We start from the raw sequence: 24,014 nt of genomic DNA, 5'->3' as shown, positions 1-24,014 counted from the left end.
CAAAGAATGAGAGATGAGTCTATTGCAACTTTTAAAGACAGTAAGAAGTCTTACAACACCAGGTTAAAGTCCAACAGGTTTGTTTCAAACACGAGCTTTCGGAGCACGGCTCCTTCTTCAGGTGAATGGAAAGGCTTGTTCCAGAAATGTTTATATAGACACAGTCAGAGATGCCCCGGAATGCGAGCACCTGCAGGCAATCAAATCATCAAAGATGCAGAGAGAGAGGTAACTCCAGGTTAAAGAGGTGTGAATTGTCCCAAGCCAGTTCAGTCGGTAGGCCTCTGCAAGTCCAGGCTTGTTGGTGGGGGCCGAATGTAATGCGACATGAATCCCAGATCCCGGTTGAGTCCGCATTCATGCGTGCGGAACTTAGCTATAAGTTTTTGCTCAGCAATTTTGCGTTGTCGCGTCTCCTGAAGGCCTCCTTGTAGAATGCTGACCCGGAGATCAGAGGCTGAATGTCCTTGACTGCTGAAGTGTTCCCCAACTGGAAGGGAACAGTCCTGCCTGTTGATAGTCGCACGATGCCCGTTTATTCGTTGTCGCAGTGTCTGCATGGTCTCGCCAATGTACCACGCTTCGGGACATCCTTTCCTGCAGCGTATGAGGTAGACTACATTGGTCGAGTCGCACGAGTATGCGCCGCGTACCTGGTGGGTGGTGTTTCCACGTGTAATGGTGGTGTCCATGTCGATGATCTGGCATGTCTTGCAGAGATTACCCTGGCAGGGTTTTGTGGTGTTGTGGTTGCTGTTCTGAAGGCTGGGTAATTTGCTGCAAACAATGGTTTGTTTGAGGTTGCGCGGTTGTTTGAAGGCCAGTAGTGGGGGTGTGGGGATGACCTTGGCAAGATGTCCATCCTCGCTGATGATGTGTTGGAGGCTGCGAAGAAGATGTCGTAGTTTCTCCGCCCCAGGAAAGTACTGGACGACGAAGGGTACTCTGTCAGTGGTGTCCCGTGTTTGTCTTCTGAGGAGGTCGGTGCGGTTTTTTGCTGTGGCGCGGTGGAACTGTCGATCAATGAGTCGAGCGCCATATCCCGTTCGTACGAGGGCATCTTTCAGCATCTGTAGGTGTCTGTTGCGCTCCTCCTTGTCTGAGCAGATCCTGTGTATACGGAGGGCTTGTCCATAGGGGATGGCTTCTTTAATGTGTTTCGGGTGAAAGCTGGAGAAGTGGAGCATCGTGAGATTATCTGTGGGCTTGCGGTAAAGCGAGGTGCTGAGGTGACCGTCCTTGATGGAGACGAGTGTGTCCAAGAATGGAACTGAATTTGGAGAATAGTCCATGGTGAGTTTGATGGTGGGATGGAACTTATTGATGTCATCGTGTAGTCGTTTCAGTGATGTCTCGCCGTGGGTCCAAAGGAAAAAAATGTCATCGATGTATCTGGTGTATAGCATCGGTTGAAAGTCCTGTGTGGTGAGGAAGTCCTGTTCAAACTTGTGCATGAAGATGTTGGCATATTGAGGTGCAAATTTGGTCCCCATGGCTGTTCCGTGCGTCTGGATGAAGAATTTGTTGTCGAAGGTGAAGACGTTGTGGTCTAGAATGAAACGGATGAGTTGCAGAATTGCGTCTGGAGATTGGCAGTTGTCGGTGTTGAGGACTGAGGCTGTTGCAGCAATGCCGTCGTCATGGGGGATGCTGGTGTAGAGTGCCGAGACATCCATTGTGACGAGGAATGTTCCTGGTTCAACTGGTCCATGGGTGCTGAGTTTCTGTAGGAAGTCCGTCGTGTCGCGACAGAAGCTGGGTGTACCTTGTACGATGGGTTTCAAGATGCCCTCGATGTGGCCAGAGAGGTTCTCACACAGGGTCCCATTGCCTGAAACGATAGGACGGCCTGGTGTGTTGGCCTTGTGTATTTTCGGGAGGCAGTAGAGATCTCCAATGCGGGGATTACGTGGGATGAGAGCACGTAGGGTGTTCTGAAGGTCTGGATCTAAGGTCTTGATCAGTCTGCTGAGTTGGCGGATGTGTTCCTTGGTTGGATCTGCGGGTAACTGCCTGTAGTGTTCCTGGTTGTCGAGTTGTCGGTATACCTCTTTGCAGTAGTCTGTTCTGTTCAGTATGACGGTGGCCCCTCCTTTGTCTGCTGGTTTGATGACGATGTTGCGGTTGGTCTTGAGAGTGCGGATGGCGTTGCGTTGTGCTTGGGTGACGTTTGAGGTTGCCTTGTGATTGCGAGTGATGAATCTGGCATTGACACGACTTCTGACGGCTTGAGCATACATGTCGAGTCTAGGGCAGCGGCCTTCCGGAGGGGTCCAATTTGACTCTTTCCTTTTCGGTTGCTGCACTGCAGATCTCGCGGTCTGCTGTTCCGGTTCATTGGTCGTGTCCCTGGGTTCGCTGTCGGCCTCTTGGGGTCTGTGGAAGAATTCCCGGAGCCTCATTCGCCTGATGAATTCCTCCGTATCTGCCGCGAGACTGATGGGGTCCATTTTGGTGGTGGTGCAGAAATTGAGCCCTCTGCTGAGGACTTCGATTTCGTCTGGTTGAAGGGTGTAGTCTGACAAGTTGACAATGGATTTCCCTGTATTGTTTTCGACTGTTGTACCGGGAGAAGCTTGATTGCTGCTGGTGGTGATGCCAAGTTTCTCAAGCTTCCTGTTCTTGGTGTGCATGTAGGTGGCATAGTATTGCTGTCTCATCTGTTTGGCGGTGTTCCGCAGCTGGTCTGCTGTGTCCTGAGCGCAAGTTGAGAATATGGCCTCTCTCTTGGTTTCCAGGTTGCGTCGACTGCTGTAGAGTTGGTGTACGAGGTGTTTGAGGAGTGTGACAGAGGTGCGGTGGCAGAGTCTTTCAGCGTAGTCTGTGTTGTAAGTCGACTTGAGTGGGTTTTTGATCTGTAGTCCTTTCGGGATCTTGTCTGCTTTTTTGCATCTTTGTAGAAACTGAATGTCAGTGTCTATATGCGCGATCTTCCTGGAGATCCTCTCCACTTTGAGCCGGCAGTTTGCGGTGTCAATGGTAGCCATGATGTGGAGATGCCGGCGTTGGACTGGGGTGAGCACAGTAAGAAGTCTTACAACACCAGGTTAAAGTCCAACAGGTTTGTTTCAAACTTTTAAAGAGTGACAGGATAGTTGGAGGTGGGATCTCTTCCTTGGCTAAAATCAGAGTAGGCAGTTTAAGACTGAGATGAGGAGGAATTTCTTCACTCAGAAGGTGGTGAATCTTTGGAATTCTCTATCCCAGATGGCTGGGGAAGCTCAGTCATTGAGCATGTTCAAAATAGAAAACAATGGATATCTAGATACTAATGACAACAAGGGATATGGGGATAGTGCGGGAAAGTGGCATTGAGGCAATGTTCAGCCATCATCTAATTGAATTGTGAAGAAGGCTCGAGTGGCTGAATGGCCTCCTCCTGCTCCTACTCTGATGGAGCTTGACAGTAAACACTGAAAGGTTGTTTCCTCTAGCTGTGAGAAAAGGTTAATCAGTTAGGACTGAGATATTTCTTCACTCTTTTCCTGCGCGTCAGCCGTGTCAGCCTCCGCAATGGCCGACGCGTAGGTGAACCCCCCCAGCGCATGCGTGGGGATGACGTCAGCAGCCGCTGACGCTCCCGCTCATGCGCGGACTCTTGCCAGCCGGCGTAGTCCCTTCGGCCCTGGCTGGCATGGCACCAAAGGCCTTCCACACCAGCCGGCGGGGCGCAAACCACTCCGGCGCCTGCCTAGCCCCTGAAGGTGCGGAGGATTCCGCACCTTTGGGGCGGGATGATGCCGGAGTGGTTGACGCCACTCCGTCCCGCCGGGTACGGGAGAATCCTGCCCAAGAGACTTAGAAGGATTGACAGGGTGGATGCTGAGAGGCTGAAAGGGCAAGAGCCGAGGCGAACATACCATGAAATACAGCGCTGCAGCGCAGGGGCCTGCCAATGCAGGATCCCATACTGAGGTGACTGAGGTGTTTGTGGCAGCACCAGTCTAAATCTGCCTCTGGGTGAGATTGTGCCCAGTTATCATCCGCAGCAATCAGGCACCAGGTCACCTGGAAAACTAACCAGTTCCTGATGCATGGGAAGTACCAGCTGATGAATAAGAGGTCTGACTCGACCAGGAATTACAATAACTCCGAAATCTAGCTGGACATGGACATTGACGTCTATCTGCGTATGTTAGAGCCAGTGTTTTTCAAACCTTTTTTCGAGCAACCCACATTTACAGAATGGCCGACTATCATGACCCACACCACATTCACAAAAGACTCTATAATTACTTTTAAGAAGTCACTATCATTATTGCCATTTCTGTATTATTGAATGTAAATTGAGCTGCTGTTTCACCTTAAACAGCAGATCCACCCTGACACATTGATAAAGGGTGTAACTCAGGATTGCTTGATTATTTTATTTTTTCATACCCATTGTCAGCATTTGGAAAATTGTGTGCAAGCGCTATAAAGGTTAACAGGCCTAGTATTGCACAATTTTAACAACGTCATGTTCACTCACACGTTCAAAACCTAACATGACTTCCGATTGGAAATTACACTTCAGAAACAGGGGCCCTAACTGTTGAACGAAAAACACGATCAGGCAGAATGCCGTGAGATGGATAGAAAGCTGGTCAGCAGGTACAAAGCAAAAAGTTGGAATAAATGTGTCTTTTTCTGGTTGGCAGGCAGTGACTAGGGATCTGTGCCAAGACCCCAACAGTTCACATTGTATATTAATGATTTGGATGAGGGAGCTAAATGTATTATCACCAGATTTGCAGATGATACAAAATTGGGTGGGAGGGGGAGCTGTGAGGACGATGCAGAGATGCTTCAGCAAGGTTTGGACAGGCTGAGTGAGTGGGCATATGCATAGCAGATACAGTATAATGTGGATAAATATTAGGTTATTCACTTTGGTAGCAAAAATAGGAAGGCAGATTATTATTTGAATGGCTAAAGATTTGAGAGAGATGGATACTCAGCGAGACCCTGTTGCCCTCATGCATTTCACTGAAGGTAAGTGAGCAGATACAGTAGGCAGTAAAGAAGGCAAATGGTACGTTGGCCTTCATTGCAAGAGGATTTGAGTATAGGAATAGGGATGCAATTGTATAGGGCTTTGATGAACCCACACCTGGAGTATTGTGTGTAGTTTGGTGTCCATCTCTGAGGAAGGATGTTCTTGCTATGGAGGGAGTGCAGCGAAGGTTTACCAGGCTGATTCCTGGGATAGCGGGACTGTCATATGAGGAGAGGTTAAATCGATTAGAATTATATTCATTGGAGTTTAGAAGAGTGAGAGGGGAATCTCATAGAAACTTATAAAACTCTAACAGAATTAGAAAGGGTAATTTCAGAAAGAATGTTCCTGATGGTGGGGGAGTCCAGAACTCGGGGTCATAGTTTTAGGATAAAGGGCAAACCTTTTAAGACTGAAGTGAGGAGAAATTTCTTCACACTGAGAGTGGTGAATCTATGGAATTCACTACCACAAAGGTAGTTGAGGCCAAAGCGTTATGTAATTTCAAGAAAGAATGAGATATAGCTCTTGGGGCTAAAGGAATCAAAGGATATGGAGGGAAGGCAGGATCAGGTATTGAACTTGATGATCAGCCATGATCATAATGAATGGAAGAGCAGTCTTGAAGGGCCAAATGGCCTCCTCCTGCTTCTATTTGCTATGCACGTTTCTTCTGTTCACCTTTACCTTCAACAACCGGTATATTAAGGTCTACACGATACGTTCCACCATTTCATTGGAAAGTGGATATTTGGGACTTGATGTGGTGTAACAATTGAACATATGGCTGGAGAATTGATGTAGGAGGGAGGGCATCAGATTTCTGGTGCATTGGGATTGGTTCTAGGACAAGTGGCCTTGTATAAGATGAAGAGGATGCACCTTAGCAGGACTGGGACTGTAGTGTGCAACGGGTTTTCCTTCTCTAAGGAAGGATATACTTGCAATGGAGACTAATCCTTGGATTTAATGAGGATTGAGGCAATTAGGCATGTATTCTCTAGAATTTCAAAGAATGAGAGATGACTCTATTGCAACTTTTAAAGAGTGATAGGATAGTTGTAGATAGGATGTCTTCCTTGGCTAAAATCAGAGTAGGCAGTTTAAGACTGAGATGAGGAGGAATTTCTTCACTCAGAGGATGGTGAATCTTTGGAATTCTCTATCCCAGATGGCTGTGGAAGCTCAGTCATTGAGCATGTTCAAAATAGAAAACAATGGATATCTGGATACTAATGACAACAAGGGATATGGGGATAGTGCGGGAAAGTGGCATTGAGGCAATGTTCAGCCATCATCTAATTGAATTGTGAAGAAGGCTCGAGTGGCTGAATGGCCTCCTCCTGCTCCTACTCTGATGGAGCTTGACAGTAGACACTGAAAGGTTGTTTCCTCTAGCTGGGAGAAAAGGTTAATCATTTAGGACTGAAATAAGTAATTTTTTCACTCAAAAGGATGTGAATCTTTGGACTGCTGTCCCATAGAGGTTTGTGGATGCTCTATAATTGAATATATTTAAAGTCAGAATAGATGAACGTTTGGTCTCTCAGGGAATCAATGAATATGGGGAATGGGTGTGAAATCTGAATTCCAAGATCTGCCATGACATTGATGAACGGTAAGGCAGAATTGACAGTCCATGTGGTGTTCTCCTGTTCCTATATATTTTGTTCTTGTGTCCTATTTTATTGTGAAAATACCCTCCTCTTTAATGTATCTTCAGGAATATTCATACATTTGGCATTGGAATTTTGGAATCAATTGAATTTTTTTTTAATGGGAGGGTATTGTGAGCAATTGGAGAGAATTGATGTCCAAAATACGGGCTTCTCCTTAAACTTGACACAATTCAACAATTAATTTAACAATGTCAGTGGATGGCATGGTGGTGCAGAGGTTAGCACTGCTGCCACACGGCACTGCAGACCCAGGTTCGATCCTAGGCCCATGTCACTGTCCGTGTGGAGTTTGCCCGTGTCTGCGTGGGTCTAACCCCACAACCCAAACGATGTGCAGGGTAGGTAGTTTGGCCAGGCAAAGTTACCCCTTCATTTGAAAAGTTAAAAAAGAAAATTAACAATGTCAGGGACCGACAGCTCTGACATATTTTGGGTTGGGTTACTCCAGATCACCAGTGGAATGATGGCTCCAGAATACCTTCTCTTAAATAGGCATCATTAATATAATTTACGCATAAAGTCAAATCAAAGAAATCCAGAATTCTAAATCAAAAGTTGCTTATGTCAATTTGATACTCTGCACCCTGTGCTGCCCACTGGTCATGGATGTCCTTGAGCAGGCATGCAGATAACTTATTTTAAAAGTGTATTTTATTACAAACATGTATCATGTACAGCGAATAAACACCCCAGAAAACATATTTCCCAACAATCAACTATCCAGTCTGTACAGATTTTGTGCCTTTTAGGGTTCAAGCAGTGTCGTACTGACTAATTGATTCCAAGGATGAGACATTTACCTTTTCAGAAGGGGTTGAGTAGAATGAGCCTGGTGACCTCATGGAAATATACAAGGGGTGGGATTCTCCAACACCCTGCTGGGTCAGAGAATCGGCGGGGGGCGGCGTGACTCCCATCCCCGCCGACCACCGAATTCTCTGGCACCGGACATTTGGCGGGAGCAGGAATCGCGCCACACCGGCCGGTGTCCGCTCGCAGCCCCCCCCCTCCAAGGCAATTCTCCGGACCATGATGGGCCGAAGTCCCGCTGGTCCCTTACCTGAGGAACCTGGCAGCGTGGGCGGGCTCCCCGGTCCTGGGGGGGGGGGGGGGACGATCTGGCCCCGGGGGGTGCCCCCACAGTGGCCTGGCCCGTGATCAGGGCCCACCGATCTGCGGGCGGGCCTGTGCCTTGGGGGCACTCTTTTCCTGTGCGTCAGTTGTGTCAGCCTCTGCGATGGCCGACGCGTAGGTGAACCCCCCCTGTGCATGCGCGGGGATGACGTCAGCAGCCGGTGTCGCTCCCGCGCATGCCCGGACTCTCGCCAGCCGGCGTTGTCCCTTCGGCCCCGGCTGGCATGGCACCAAAGGCCTTCCACGCCAGCCGGCGGGGCACAAACCACTCTGGCGCCTGCCTAGCCCCTGAAGGTTAACAGGCCTAGTATTGCACAATTTTAACAACGTCATGTTCACTCACACGTTCAAAACCTAACGTGACTTCCGATTGGAAATTACACTTCAGAAACAGGGGCCCTAACTGTTGGAACGAAAATCAGGGAGAATGTCACGGGACAACTGTCAGTGCCGTTTCCTAGGTAATTACGTAACAAACTGAAAGCATGCTAAAAAAAACAATGCTGGGCACAGCTCAGCTGGCAAACATGCAAAACGTGCACATTCCATTCCATACACCTGCAGCATTTTACCGGCTCCTGTATACATGAGTGTAGTTTAGTCGCCAGCTAATGCCCATCTTTGGTGAACAATTCAAACACCGATAAATGCGGATGTAAAAGTTCTTGCTGTAGAGGAAACGATTCAGCTGACGGAGTCCATGTAGCCACACGGCAGAGACGGATGCTTAGGGACAAGTATCTGGGAAGAGGGGGTGAATAGCGGCGGGGGACGTGATGAAAAAAAAAGAAGCATCCTTGAAGGACAAGAGTCCCGGTGTGCAGAGACAATCTGGAAGTGGAAGGAGTGGACAAAGGGGCATGTAGGGTTGGAAGAGGCTGCATTTCCGGGTTAACTGAGAGAATGACAAAAGGGTTTAGTGACACACTGAATTCAAAGAATAATACAGATCCTGACGCTGAACACAGTAGCAGGATATGCCACCCAAAGATAGTTTTACAGGTCTCTGACTGCAAACTGCCCAACTACACTGGCCCAGAAATGAAAGGCAAGGAAGTTCACGGCATCGGCTGCTTCATCAGCCTCGTGTGGTCATACTGCAGTGAGAATTCACCCAGACGCTAAACATGGTCAGAGGCGATATTAGGGGATCATTTTGGTGACCATTTGGCGACCCACTCCTCAGGTCGCGACCCCCCATTGTGAAAATCACTGTGTTAGAGAACGCCCGAGAACGCACTGCACCATGGCTCCCTCGTCTGCTGCAGATAGATCAAATAGATCACAATCAGAGTATGCAATCTTTTCCGTCGGGGACGACGTGCTGAAAAAGGAACAGTTTTGCGACAGGACTTTGCTGCATTCCGTAGTAGGTTTGATGGAAATTAATTTCCATGTGATCACAGTTGAAGTTGTTTTGAAGTGAGAGGCTCAGTGACGGGGGCAGGGAGGATGTGTGATAAATTACATCAGTCGGGTTTGACAACAAACGCTAAATAATTTGCCAATAACCCCATCCTGTTCATTTAATTTTTCAACGAGTGATTATTTTATCAAATGCTTACGGATACATTCAACAACACTCCATTTCAGAAATAAGATTCCTATAGTTTAATGAGTGGCTTTTAAACTCCGGGTTTGAATGCTGAATTTATTTTCACACAGCGATGTGGAGTGTGGAGTGGGGGGGGGAGTGGGGGGGGGGGGGGGTCGATGAGTAAATTGGATGTTTTGCGGGCAGAATGTTGGAACTTTTGTTAAGAAGGGAAGGCCTATTCTTTCCTAATTCTCACGAGCTCCATGTATGACTATAACTGGGATAAAGGAGAGAGGGGGGACGAATGTGTAACGTTTCATCTGATAGATATTTCACCGGAAGGTTCCTTTTCAAGGTTTGTGGTCCAGTGGGTGAGGTACAGAGTATCGACCCTGCTACATCGTGTGGGGAATGTCCCATGATGACAGTGTGACTGTCAGGAGGGCATTGACGTCATTGGGGGAGGGTTTTATGTCATTTGGGGCGTGGCTTGACATCTCTGTCTCGGGTCTCTGTCCAGTCCACAACTGACCCTAGTCTCAGTTCATGTTTCTTTACATCACACTGTGGGCAGTTCTGTCCCCCAGTTCCACTCTAAATGTTATGTCAGATACTCTTATACTCCGTGTGTTCTGAAATTCCTGAGTTATCTGCACAATATTTTGTGAATTACTGTATCAATTTCTGTGAGATGGCTAACAGCAATTCATCATGAGTCATCTGCTGAATATTACATCTGTAACAATGCAGTTGAGACACAAGATAGCAAAGTTTTTTTTTAACTTTTACAGGTTGTGGGCAGAGATGTCATACAAAAATACAAAGTAACAAAAAAGTGTAATTCATTTTGTTTATTTAAAAAAATGAACAATGCATATATTTCCAAAAGCCTCCCTCACGTCGTATCAAGGATATTCAGTTTCTTGATAGATACATGACAAATACATGAACAGGATGGTTACAGAGGTATACGGCACAAGGAAGTGCTGAGGGTTTTGGCCAAGATTAGTATCATGACCGGTACAGGCTTGGAGGGCCGAAGGGCCTGTTCCTGTGCTGTATTGTTCATTGTTCTTATACCATGGGTGCAATTTTCCCAAAGAATTTCAAAGTGTAGTATCCGTCAGGAAACAAGGTGCGAGGGCATGAATCAGATCAGACCACCTGGAGAGGGCAGAGAGCATCAGAAACTGTTTGGAACCCGGTGCAAATCCCATTTCAGGCCTCTTCTGGAATTCTCCCGACATAGTGGGATTTGTGCCAGGCACAACACGGATGGAGAATCAACCCCCATATTTTCAGTTTAATAGAATCAAAAATAAATCTAAACTTTAATATCTTATGATCCAGCAAAAGATAAATATACAGTATTACTCTATTAAATAATTTTAAAAAAATTCATTCATACAATGTTGATGTCGCTAGCTGGGCCAGCATTTATTGCCCATTCCTGAATGTATTTGAACCAAATGGTTTGCTAAGCGGGAAGTTATGCATGGAATTAGAAGAAGTGGGTGAGATCCTTAATGTGTACTTTGCATCGATATTCACCAAGGAGAAGACATGACGGATGTTGAGGTTAGGGATGGGTGTGTGAACTCTAGGACATGTCAGCATAATGAAGGAGGAAATATTCGATATCTTAAAATGCATTAAGGTAGCCAAGTCCCCTTGGCCGGATGGGATATATCCTGGGTTACTGAAGAAGGCAAGAGAGGAAATAGCTGGGGCCGTAACAGATAGCTTTGCATTATCTTTGACCGCAGGCAGTTCCAAACGACTGGAGAATAGCCAATGTTATCTCTTTGTTGAAGTAGGGAAGCAGAGATTCAGGTAATTATAGGCTGGTGAGCCTGATGCCAGCGGTGGGGAAGCTGTTGGAGAAGATACGGAGGGACAGGATTTATTCACATTTGGAAGCAAAAGGACTTGTTAGTGATAGGCAACATAGTTTTGTGTGGGGAAGGTCATATCTTACCAACTTGATACGGGTTTTTTGAGGAGGTGACAAAATTAGTTGATGAGGAAAAGGCTGTCAATGTCATCTACATGGACTTTAGTAAGGCATTTGCTAAGGCCCCTTATGGAAGACTGGAACAAAAGGTAAAGTGACATGGGATTCGGGATGAGCTAGCTAGATGAATAAAGAACTGGCTTGGCAACAGAAGACAGAGAGGAGCAGTGGAAGGGAGTTTTTCGGAATGGAGATCTATAATTTGCATTCCACAGTGCTGGGACCACTGTTGCTTGTAATATATATATATATATGTATATATAAAAATGATCTGGCGGAAAATGTAAATGGTCTAATTAGCAAGTTTGCAGATGACACTGGGATAGGTGGAGTTACAGATAGTGAAGGGGACTGTGAGAGAATAAAGCAGAATATAGATAGATTGGAGAATTAAGCAGATTGGAGAGTTGGGCAGATGGAGTTGAATCCGGACAAATGCGAGGTGATGCATTTTGGAAAATCAAATTCAGGTGTGAATTATACAGTAAATGGCAGAACTCTTAGGAGTGTTCACATACAGAGGGATCTGAGGGTTCACGCCCATAGTTCCATGCAAGTGGCAATACAGGTGGATAAGGTGGTCACAAAGGAATATGGCATGCTTGCCTTCATTGGCCGGGACATTGAGTTCAAGAATTGGCAAGTCATGTTACAGTTGTATAAAACTTTGGTTCGACCACACTTGGAATATTGCATGCAGTTCTGGTCGCTACACTACCAGAAGGACATGGATACTTTGCAGAGAGAGTGCAAGAAGTTACCAAGAGGTTTCCTGGTTTGGAGGGTGTTAGCTATTGGAGAAATTGAATAAACTCAGATTGTTTTCATTGGAAAGATGGAGGCTGGGGGGGAGACCTGATTGAGGCCAACAAAATTATGAGAGGGGAAGACAGGGTGAATAGTCAGAAGCTTTTTTGGGGCAGCACGGTAGCATTGTGGATAGCGCAATCACTTCACAGCTCCAGGGTCCCAGGTTCGATTCCGGCTTGGGTCACTGTCTGTGCGGAGTCTGCACATCCTCCCCATGTGTGCGTGGGTTTCCTCCGGGTGCTCCGGTTTCCTCCCACAGCCCAAAGATGTGCAGGTTAGGTGGATTGGCCATGATAAATTGCCCTTAGTGAGCAAAATTGCCCTTGGTGTTGGGTGGGGTTACTGGGTTAGGGTGGAGGTGTTGACCTTGGGTAGAGTGCTCTTTCCAAGAGCCGGTGCAGACTCGATGGGCCGAATGGCCTCCTTCTGCACTGTAAATTCTATGAAATTTTCCCAGGGTGGAAGACTCAATTACAAGGGGGCACAGGTTCCAGGTGAGAGGGGGAAAGTTAGGGGAGATGTGCAGGGAAAGTATTTCACGCAAAGAGATATGGGTGCCTGGAACACATTGCCAGTGAAGGTGGCTGAGGCAGGCACGATAGAGTTTAAGATATATCTTGATAGACCCATGAACAGGCGGGGAATGGAGGGATACAGATCATTTGGGCAATAAGTAGTGGGTCTAAATAAGGCTTGCCGGGCTGTTTCTGTGCTGCAATGTTCTTTGCTAGGCCATTTCCGAGGGCAATTAAAAGTCAACCACATTGCTGTGGGTGACATGTAGGCCAGACCTGATGAGGATGGCAGATTCCTTCCCTAAAGGATATTAGTGGACCAGATGGGGTTTTAGAACAATGGTTTCATGATCATCTTTAGACTTTTAATTCCAGATTTTTACTGAATTCAAATGTCACCCTCTGCCATAGTGGGATTTGAACCTGGGTCTCTGGATTATTAGTCAAGTGACAATGCTATGAGATGGAATTTTAGTATTGCGAGCTGAAGCAGCAAAGGCTGCTCTGAAACTCAGACTCTGTGAACAGCTGCAAGGTACCTTTAAAATCATCCAATAGTGGACAGGCATGGTTTGACTGACATATTTTGAGGCCTGATGTCTGCTGCAATAAAAAGGCTGCAAAATGGGTAAGTGTTTTAGTCAAACTAGGATTACAAAGCCAGCAGATGATAAGATTACTTAGAACTTGTGTGTGGGTAGGCTAGATATCAAATAGGTTATTGCAGGGTTGTACTAGCGAAAAATTAGGTTAGTACAGGCTTACAAATATGAGAATTATTGATCCATAGATGCTTTTCAATAGTTTGAAAAAAGGTTAAAATAACATTTAAATTTGGACAAGGGCGTGAAGAGCAAATTCCGTCTGTCTTCAAGGCTGTAGGATATGGCTATCTCTAATTCCACAGATTTTCTGGAGTGTTCCATCAAGGCTTGCCATATGCTGCTTATCTTCGATTTTCAGTTGACGTTGCTTGTACACAACTCTGACCAGAGATAAAATGATTAGAAATTCAGCGATAAGGAGAGTGACTGCAAGTAACCATCGATTTCTTGCATGAGCTTCAGAGGTTTTCGTTTCTGCGGAAAAGGAAAATAATTGCTGAACATTAAGATAGTGGTTTCAGTGTAAAGCTGGTTTTCTTTGCTCATAGATTAAAATACAGCCACCATAAAGGAGTAACCAGTTTTAAGAATCAAGTTCATGATTTTAAAAAAAACATAGGATAGTGTAATAACAGCCTAAATCAGGAACAAAGCCAAGTGCAAAAACATCCCAAGGGTCTTCAGATTGGAATAAATCAGCCAAAATAAGGACTTGTATTTATATTCTACTTTTCAAAACATGTTACAGCCATTGAAATACATTTGAAGTCAGGTGATTGTTGTAATATAGGAAAAGTAACAGCAGCCAATGTGTGTACAGCAAGCCTCCTCAGCAGTGACTGGGTAATGACCAGATAATTTGTTTTTTCAAATGACTGAATGATAACAAGTAGGACACTGGGGATAACTTCTCAGCTATTGTTCACAACAGTGCCATGGTTTGGTGCTGATGTCTCTGCAGTGGGACTTGAACACACAACCTTCTACCACTGATGCACGGCTGATACCTGCAAAGAGACATATCCGGAGGGATGGGTAAAAGCTTGGTTAAAAATTGTGGATTTTAAGGAGTGTTTAAAGGAGAAGGGACAAGATAGATGTAGGTTTAGGGAGAGAACTTCACTAGCAGCCAATGGTAGAGTACTATCAGTAATGAATTTCTGAATTGCCAGAGTTAGGAGCAATGAAGAGTTCTCGGAGGGTTAATGCTTAGGGAAGATTACAGAGATAAGGAAGGCCAAAACTATGAAAAGGACTTAGAATTTTAAATTTTAAGCGCTGTGTTGACCAGAAGCTAAGGTAGGCCATTGAGCACAGGGCGAGGGTTAGCAGGTCTTAGTGCAGGATTGGATTAGGGCAGTAACGTTCTGAAGGAGCTAAAGTTTACTTAGGGTGGGTGAATACAAAATAGCAAAGAGAGAAAAAAAACTTTCCCCATATATTCAGGAGACATTCCTAAATAAAGGAGCAGTATTTAAATCACTATCTGACTCAAAACAAAAGAGAGTAAGGTATTTAAAAAGACGTTTGTCAGAAATGAGGACTGGAATGAAACCCAAATAATGAAGCAGTTCCATTTATTATGGTGAAAGGTAGGGAGTTGGAGAACATTGATAAGTCAAGAGAAAGAATTATGGAGTCAAAATTAAAGATATGTAGATATTTAGTCTTCTGCAAGAGAAAACTTCGGAACAAAAATAACTTTCTGAAGAACTTAAACAGGAGTCTGGAGTTTCTGTCTACAGTGTGGTCAATGGCTGCTCCTGAGCACTGACAGTGCAGGATATACAAGATAACCTACCTTTCAAAAGACCAAATGTGCGAGAAACTGATTGGTGTAGCACATCATTCCTTAATCTAAATGTGTAGTTAGAGCTTCTATTGGCATCACCAATTTCCAGAATGCTCTGCAGAGAGTAGAGGCCATCTCCATTTTGTTGGTATAAAGTCTCAGACAATGGAGAAATATCCTCATTTTCTTCATTGTACCAGGAAACAGAAGCCTTAGGATAACCTTGGGTTTCAAATTTGAACACTGTCCCAGAGGGTCTTAGTTGAATAAAAAAGTCAGGTTCCTTGTAAAATGCTGGAGAGTAAATGCAAACAAATCGTCAGGAACAAGAAAGAAAATTGACAAAAATAATGCCAACTTGGATTTTTTTCCCTATTAATTACAGTAATTGAATAAAGCAATAAAAGCATCAAATATTCAGAAACGACAATGGCTAGTACAAACAGACCAGTAGCAGTTATTACCATTACAGCGATCAATTTGTAAAGATACTTAAAATATTGCAAACAAATAATCTAGCCAACTGCTGACAGAGCAAGAAGCAAGATTTCGTATTGAATACTGTCCAGCTGTTAGAGCATTAAGAAATAGCTGAACAGGGTTAAAAACAGTACTCATTTTGAAATGAGTTGTCATGTGGTACCATCACCCAGCAGAAGAAATGCTCCATAACTGCTGCATATCAAGTTCACATAGGCTGCGTGTAATGTAACATTTCGATCTTCTTGAAAAAGTGGAGCCTCTGAGTTAGTGGCCGAGGAGTGCTGTTTTATAAAGTTCCTCAGAAACAATTTAAACAGATGGGCACAAAAATTAACTTGTAATTTCATAACTACTCCAGAGAGTCTCTGGCTTACCATCTTCCTACCCTGAATTGGCAGCTTCTAAACTCAGTTTCCAACATAATTTGATCAGTATATCAGATGGGAAAATGTACATGTGTTTTAGTAATAATCATTATTAGTGTCACAAGTAGGCTTACATTAGCACTGCAATGAAGTTACTGTGAAAAGCCCCTAGTCGCCACATTCCAGTGCCTGGTCGGGTACACAGAGGGAGAATTCAGAATGTCCAATTCACCTAACAAGCACGTCTTTCAGTACTTGTGGGAGGAAACCGGAGCAACTGGAGAAATCCCACGCAGACACGGGAAGAATGTGCAGACTCTGCACAGACAGTGTCAAAAGCCGAGATCCTGGCGCTGTGAAGCAACCGTTCTAACCACTGTAAAATAGTATCTGATCAGTAAATCCACAAGATTCACCACATTTTACTGAAAGAGACAGTGACATAGAATAAAAAAGAACACAGAAATAAGTAAGTACCAGCAAATATTAGTGACAGTGTGTCCTGGCCACTTCCTTTTATATTACTGACAAAGCATTTGTATTGTCCAGCATCCTCTGCTCTCCCTCGTTCCAGCTTCATTGAGGCATTCCCGTGTTTTAATTCCTCCAGGAACAAGCTTGTCCTCCCAGAATACCGAGAGCTTTGGTGACTCAGTTGCTCTTTTCCATAATAATAACTATAAATAACTTCCTCTGTCTCAACGCGCTGCCAATTGATGACCAGTCCTTCAAGTGATGATGCGTCCTGAACTGTAAAGCTACACCTCAGCACCGTGTACTGGCCGTAGATAGCTGTCACTGGTGTCTTTGACGTATGGACCCTAAATTCAGCTGTGAAGAAAAAGAATAGATCAGTAACACCAGCATACGAAGAGGAGATCTACTGTAAAGCTTTTGCGTTAAAGGATAGGATGATTTAATCTTCAACACATACCAAATATAAAACTAAGTTATCACCTCCTCTGTATTTTGGAAAGGTGACAGGGGATAAGAAACAACTAATGAGGTAGCATTAACAGGTGCAAAACCAAATTTAAATAGAGTGCCCAAAACCCAAATATCAGTACATATATAAATCTTAATTCAATAACCATGTGTGTACAAACACCATTGAGAGAAACACAAATTATGTAAATACCTGGGACAGAGGGATTAGACTGGGCAGTTGATTAAACACTGGTCTTTCAATTCTGGGATCCAGGGATGAATCTAATTTAAGTTGAGAGAATGAGAATCTCCTATGCAATGGTGTCACATGGACAGTTTCATTTGCATTCCCACTGACAATGAGCACAGAATACAAACCTTCCAGTTAAATTGGCAATCTCACTCCGAGAGCCTCACTGGCTGACGAAGATCATTGAGGAAAAATGTCAATGTCTAGGATTGAAGTCTTGTGTCTATTTCATTGTTAAGCTGACTTCACGCTATTGCACTTATTTTCACAGTAACTTCCTTGCAGTGTTAATGTAGGCCTACTTGTGACACTAATAAAGATTATACTATTCTTCTCTATACTGATTGGGTTGAAATTAAAAATGTTCAGTTCTCTAACACTTTAAAAAAATAAATTTAGAGTACCTAATTTGTTTTCCAATTAAGGGGCGATTTAGCGTGGCCAATCCACCTGCCCTGCACATCTTTGGGTTGTGGGGGCAAAACACAAGCAAACACGGGCACAATGTGCAAACTCCGCACAGCGACCCAGTGCAGGGATCGAACCTAGGACCTCAGCGCCATGAGGCAGCAGTGCTACTCACTGCGCCACCGTGCTGCCCCAGTTCTTTAACACGATCCACCCTCATATGGAGTCTAAGAGACCTACAGCACAGAAAAGGCCTATCAGCCCATCGCGTCTGAGCTGGTCAAAAACAACAAAACTATTCTTTTTTAAAAATAAATTTAGAGTACCCAATTATTTTTTTCCCCTGGGCAGCACGGTGGCGCAGTGGGTTAGCACTGCTGCTTCACCGTGCCGCAGTCCCAGGTTCGATCCTGGCTCTGGGTCACTGTCCATGTTTCCCCGTGTTTGTGTGGGTTTCACCCCCACAACCCAAAGATGTGCAGGGTAGGTGTATTGGCCATGCTAAATTGTCCCTTAATTGGAAAAAATGAATTGGGTACTGTAAATTAAAAAGAAAATCAAATTATTATTTTTTCCAATTAAGGGGCAATTTAGCAGGACCAATCCACCTACTCCGCACATCTTTTTGGGTTCTGGGGATGATAATTGATAGTTTAGTTAAATAAAATAGGTTTGCAGGGCCAGGCGGTGTGTTATAATTGTAGCATGTGGGAGCTGGTGGACCCCATTGTGATTCACAGCAACCGCATCAGTAGCAAATGCTGGTTGCTTGAAGGGTGTAATGTAATGATGAAAGTAAAAGGATTAGAGTCTTTATTTCAGATGGATTTCTTCCAGTTAGTTCCTTCTTCAGTCTAGGCTTTCAGATGGGTGTTTTCTTTCAGCATGTTAAGGTTTTCACTGTGGACCCACAGAAATAGCAGACAGGCAGCATTCAAGAGAGTGGGAGAGACAGCTTCTTCTTTCAGTGCCCAGAAACTTCTGCCTTCAGACAGTAGGCAGCAAAGAGAGAGAGAGAAAAAGAGAGAGAGAGAGAGAGACGCTTCCACCTTCAGGGTCCAGTGGGTTCTGCCGGCTTCTCTCCGAAAACCCCCACCTAACAGGAACCAATTGCTGTCGGTTGCCAGGCAGAATATTGTCCCGGGCCAATCCCAGGGTAGAGGGGTCAATTACTAGGGGGCATAGGTTTAAGATGCGAGGGGCAAGGTTTAGAGGATGTGTATGAGGCAAGTTTTTATTAAACAGAGGGTAGTGGGTGCCTGGAATTCGCTGCCGGAGGAGGTGGTGGAAGCAGGGACGATAGTGACATTTAAGGGGCATCTTGACAAATACATGAATAGGATGGGAATAGAGGGATATGGACCCAGGAAGTGTAGAAGATTTTAGTTTAGACGGGCAGCATGATCGGCACAGGCTTGGAGGGCCGAAGGGCCTGTTCCTGTGCTGTACTTTTCTTTGTTCTTTTTGTTCAATCCATTGGCCACCAACGAACCAATCAAAATGAACTCATGCAATCTTTTGTGTGAATTCTTCTGTCCAAAATACAAAACTTTATAACACAGTGCACTATTTTGACACTGAGCTCCTTACTTCCTTTGCTCGACGTAAATTAAGGTTGGGATGAGAAGGAATTTATTCCCACAGAGGGCCGTGAATCTGTGGCATTCTTTACCACAGAGGGCTGTAAGGGCTGGATCATTAAGTGTGTTCAAGGCTGAGATAGACAGGTTTTCAGTCCAGAAGGGAATCAAGGTTTATGGGAATAAGGCGGAAAAGTGGAGTTGAGGATTATAATAATAATCTTTATTGTCACAAGTTGTCAGGCAGCACGGTAGCACAAGTGGATAGCACTGTATCTTCACAGCGCCAGGGACCGAGGTTCAAATCCCCGCTGGGTCACTGACTGTGCGGAGTCCGCACGTTCTCCCTGTGTCTGCGTGGGTTTCTTCCGGGTGCTCCGGTTTCCTCTCACAGTCCAAAGATGGCAGGTTGGGTGGATTGGCCATGATAAAGTGCCCTTAGTGACCAAAAGGTTTAGGAGGTTACGGGGATAGGGTGGAAGTGAGGGCTTTAGTGCATCGGTGCAGACTTGATGGGCCGAATGGCCTCCATCTGCACTGTATGTTCTATGTAAGTAGGCTTACATTTACACTGCAATTCACCACATTCCAGCGACTGTTGGGGTACACTGACGGAAAATTCAGAATGTCCAAATTACCTAACAGCACGTCTTCTGGAAACCCACACAGACATGAGGAGAATGTGCAGACTCCGCACAGACAGTGACCCAAGCCGGGAACCGAACCTGGGACCCTGGTGCTGTGAAGCAATGGTGCCAACAACTGTTTGATTTGATTATATCAAATAAACCACAATCTCATTGAATGACAGAGGCTGTGTTATGATCTTAAATGAAATGTATTGCTTTGGGCTGTTGGTGACTTGGAGAAAATTCCAGTTTAAACTATACAAATTATTTACTAACACATGTAAGACTTTCCATTAAACTTTCTCTTACCAACAGTTGAACTGAATCCACTTGTGAACAAAACTGCAAGCAGAATTCTCATAATACTTGGGTTACTTTTCATAACACTGTGATCTCCTACTCCCGACACCTATCAAAATTGCCACCTGTCAAAATAAAAGAACATGAATACCAGTGGAAATATCAAACCTGTCAAGAGAACATAAACGTCAATGGAAGTTGATTAAAATTCTCAACCTTCTTTTAAAGTCCCTCCATGACCTTGCCCCTCCCTATTTCTGTAATCCCTGTGATCTTCACAAACTCCAAGGTATCTGTGCTCCTGGAATTCTGGCTTCTTGTGCATCCCCAATTGCAATTGCTCCATCATTGGTGACTGTAGTTTCAGTTGCCTCAGCCTCAAGCTCTGATATTCCCTCCATACACTTATCCATCGCTGTGCCTCACTTAAAACACTTCTTAAAACTTAACTCTTTGACCATCTGGTCATCTGACCTAATATTTTCTGACTCCATGTCAGGGTTTTTAAATAATGTTCTGTGCAGCTCCTGGAGACATTTCATTATTTCTAGGTAGGTGCATTCTAATTATAAGTTGCTGTTTACATGAAATGCTTGACCTCACCAACAACCAGGGGCAAATAGAGCTGCCAATTATGATTTGCCATATTCCTGAGAATTTAATCTCTTGATATTTGATGATGCAACATTAGTTCCAAAGGCTAATCATGACATTTACACACTGCATCTGCTGCAGAGTTGTCAACCATCAATAATCGGGAGTCTACCGCTATCGGCATCAACCTATCTATCTCGTTCTTAAAGACTCTCAGTGATTTGGCCTCCACAGCCTTCTGCGGGAAAGAGTTCCACAGATTCACCCCCCTCTTGCTGAAGAAATTCTTCCTCATCTCCGTTTTAAAGGATCATCCCTTCAGTTTAAGGCTTTGCCCTCAGGTTCTAGTTTTTCATATTAGTGGAAACATCCTCTTCACATCCACTCTATCCAGGCCTCGCAGTATTCCCCTCATCCTTCTAATCTCCAACGAGTACAGACCCAGAGTCCTCAAACGCTCCTCATATGACAAGCTCTTCATTCCAGGGATCATTCTTGTGAACCTACTTTGGATCCTTTCCAAGGCCGCACACCTTCCTTAGAAGAGGGGAACAAAACTGCTCTCAATACTCAAAAACTGGTCACAATAGGTCTGAGATGTCTCACACACCAGTTAAGCTTCAAAAGCAAAAAATCAATACCTCTTGACTCTTAGTCAGGCTTCAGGTGATGGACAGTTAACTGCCACTCAGCTATCTGGGTGCGGCAGCCCCTTATTAACCTTTTAACTGAACAACTAAACTTATAAAACAGAAAAGAGGGATGGACTCATGAATTCAATTCCCACTCTGCTTCAAATTCTCAAGTTTAAAACTCCCACTGTCTGTGCCTCCCTCCCACTGCTCGTGCACAAAGCCTTTTAGCACAGCTGCTTATTCTCTGTACTGAACACCATACAAGACCAGCCCAAATCCCCCCTGCACATAAATAGGATCAGCACAATGCCAACATCATAGAGTCTCTGAAAGTATTTGTGCCACACAAGTGCCAGGCAAGAGAGGGTCTAACTACTGCCCCATGACATTTAATGGCATTACCATCGCTGAATCCCCACAATCAACATCCTGCAGGTTACCATTGGCCAGAAACTGAACTAGACTAGCCATATTAATACTGTGGCTATCAGAATCCTACAGTGAGTAACTCGCATCCTGACCCCCCCCCCACACAAAGTCTATCATCTACAAGGCACAAGTCAGGAGTGTAATGGAATACTCTCCACTTGCCTGGATGAGTGCAACTCAAACAATATTCAAGAAGCTTGACATCTTCCAAGAAAAAGCAACCTGCTTTATTGCTCTCCCTTCCACAAATATTCAAACTCTCCACCACCTATGAACAGTGGCAGCCATGTGTACCATCTACAAGACACACTGTAGTAACTCACCAAGGTTCCTTAGACAGCACCTTCCAAATCGATGACCCCGACCATCTAAAAGGATAAGAGCAGCAGATATCTGGGAGCCCCACCACCCGGAGGTTCCCCTCCAAGTCACTCAACACCCTGACTTGGAAATGTATCCTTCACTGTCCCTGGGTCAAAATCTTGGAACTCCCTCCCTAACAGCACAGTGGATGTACCTACACCTTAAGAACTGCAGCGGTTCAAGGCAACTCACCACCAATTTCTGACAGGTAACTATCATGGGCAAGAAATGCTGACCTAACCAGCGACGCCCACAACCCGAAAATTAACTTTAAAAAGCTGCGATGTGGCCGCCCACTTGGCTCTCACTTCACTTTGGGAAACTTTCCATGAGGTCTCCCTGGAATATGGGCAGTCAGATGTCACAACCCGCATTTCCCGCTCCTGCTCTCAATAAATTATTTATAAAGCAAAAAAAACGCCAGATAACTATGCATCTGTCCAGAAAACAAAGCTTTCAATGGGGCAGTTTCTTTAAATCAAAATCACCGTTGAGCCAGATGCGAAAAAACACAGCCAAATTATTGACGTAGACATGGTTCTGAATCATACACAGGAACTCAGAAAAATATAATTAAAACAAATTCAATTCCTTGTCTAAAGCTCTCTTGGTGTCTCCCGCAATAAGGGGCGGGATTCTCCGACCCCACGCAGGGTCGGAGAATTGGCGGGAAGCGGCGTCATTTCCGCTCCCGCAGGTTTCGTAATTCTCCCGCCGGAAAAAAACCGGCGTTGTGCAAATCCCGCCGGCAGCCTGTGAAAACAGCTGGCGCCGGCGGGATTTCATTTTATTTGCACTGACCTGAAATCTCCGGCCCGGATGGGCCGAAGTCCCGCCGACGTGGCCACGGGTCACGTCGGCGCAAATCAGAGTTGATTTAAAACGGCGTCAACCATTGATGATGGTTGACGCCGTTCAGTGTCGGGGGTGGGTTGAGGCATTGGGGGGGGGGGGGTGGGTTGCGGCCATCGGGGGGTTGCGGCCATCGGGGGAGTGGGTTGCGGCCATCGGGGGAGTGGGTAGCGGCCATCGGGGGAGTGGGTAGCGGCCATCGGGGGAGTGGGTAGCGGCCATCGGGGGAGTGGGTAGCGGCCATCGGGGGGTTGCGTTGCGGCCATCGGGGGGGTTTGGGGGCAGCGGCGGGCAGAGAGGGGGGGGGGCGACGGTGCGTTGGCCCCGGGCATCCGTCGCCCCCCCCCTCTGTACGCCGCTGCCCCCTACCCTAACCACCCCCCCCCTCACCACCCCTACCTCCCTCCAACGCCCCTACCCCCCTCCCCACCACCCCTACCCCCCTCCAACGCCGCCCCCCATCTCTCGCACCGCCGCAACCCCCCCCCCCCCTCAACGCAGGGTCCCCCCCCCTCAACGCCGGGTCCCCCCCCCCTCAACGCCGGGTCCCCCCCCCACCTCAACGCCGGGTCCCCCCCCCACCTCAACGCCGGGTCCCCCCCACCCTCAACGCCGCAACCCACACCCCGTCCCCCTCCCTCTGAAGGCCGGTACCCACACCCCCCCTCTCTCCTCCTCCCCCCCTTCCTTCCTCCATCCCCCCCTTCCTTCCTCCGTTAGTGGGGGGGGGGGGGGGCGGCGTTAGTGGGGGGTGGGTGCGGCGTTGGAGTGGGGTAGGGGTGGTGAAGGGGGTAGGGGTGGTGAGGGGAGGGGTTGGGGTAGGGGCAGCGGGGTGCAGAGGGGCGACGGATGCCCGGGGCCAACGCACCGTCGCCCCCCCTCTGCACGCAACTGCCCCTACCCCAACCCCCTCCCTTCACCACTCCTACCCCCTTCACCACCCCTATCCCCCTCCAACGCCGCACCCCCCTCCAACGCCGCACCCCCACTAACGCCGCACCCCCCCCCCCCCACTAACAGAGGAAGGAAGGGGGGGGGAGGAGGAGAGAGGGAGGGGAGGAGGAGGGGGGGGGGGGGGGGAGGGGGGGGGGAGGAGGAGGGGGGGGGGAGGAGGAGAGGGGGGGGGAGGATAGGG

The 24,014-nt window shown here is 46.3% G+C and overlaps 1 protein-coding gene across 2 annotated transcripts in view; it reads right to left on the bottom strand.

The window, feature by feature from the left end:
• Window positions 1–12,575: 12,575 nt before the first annotated feature.
• The window catches only part of LOC119964840 (CD276 antigen-like), a 24,921-nt gene continuing 13,482 nt past the window's right edge, over window positions 12,576–24,014 (bottom strand). For both annotated transcript variants that reach the window (XM_038794899.1, XM_038794893.1), the window contains exons 2-5: window positions 20,016–20,131; window positions 16,390–16,743; window positions 15,074–15,358; window positions 12,576–13,746 (exon numbers count right to left, since the gene is read on the bottom strand). In XM_038794899.1, coding sequence (XP_038650827.1) covers window positions 13,538–13,746; window positions 15,074–15,358; window positions 16,390–16,743; window positions 20,016–20,088 — 921 coding nt within the window. In that variant the 5' untranslated portion in view covers window positions 20,089–20,131 and the 3' untranslated portion in view covers window positions 12,576–13,537. The remainder of the gene's footprint in view (window positions 13,747–15,073; window positions 15,359–16,389; window positions 16,744–20,015; window positions 20,132–24,014) is intronic.

Source organism: Scyliorhinus canicula, chromosome 1 (genome assembly GCF_902713615.1).
Source record: "Scyliorhinus canicula chromosome 1, sScyCan1.1, whole genome shotgun sequence".
Taxonomy (NCBI): domain Eukaryota; kingdom Metazoa; phylum Chordata; class Chondrichthyes; order Carcharhiniformes; family Scyliorhinidae; genus Scyliorhinus; species Scyliorhinus canicula.
This window is presented reverse-complemented; position numbering and strand designations above follow the sequence as displayed.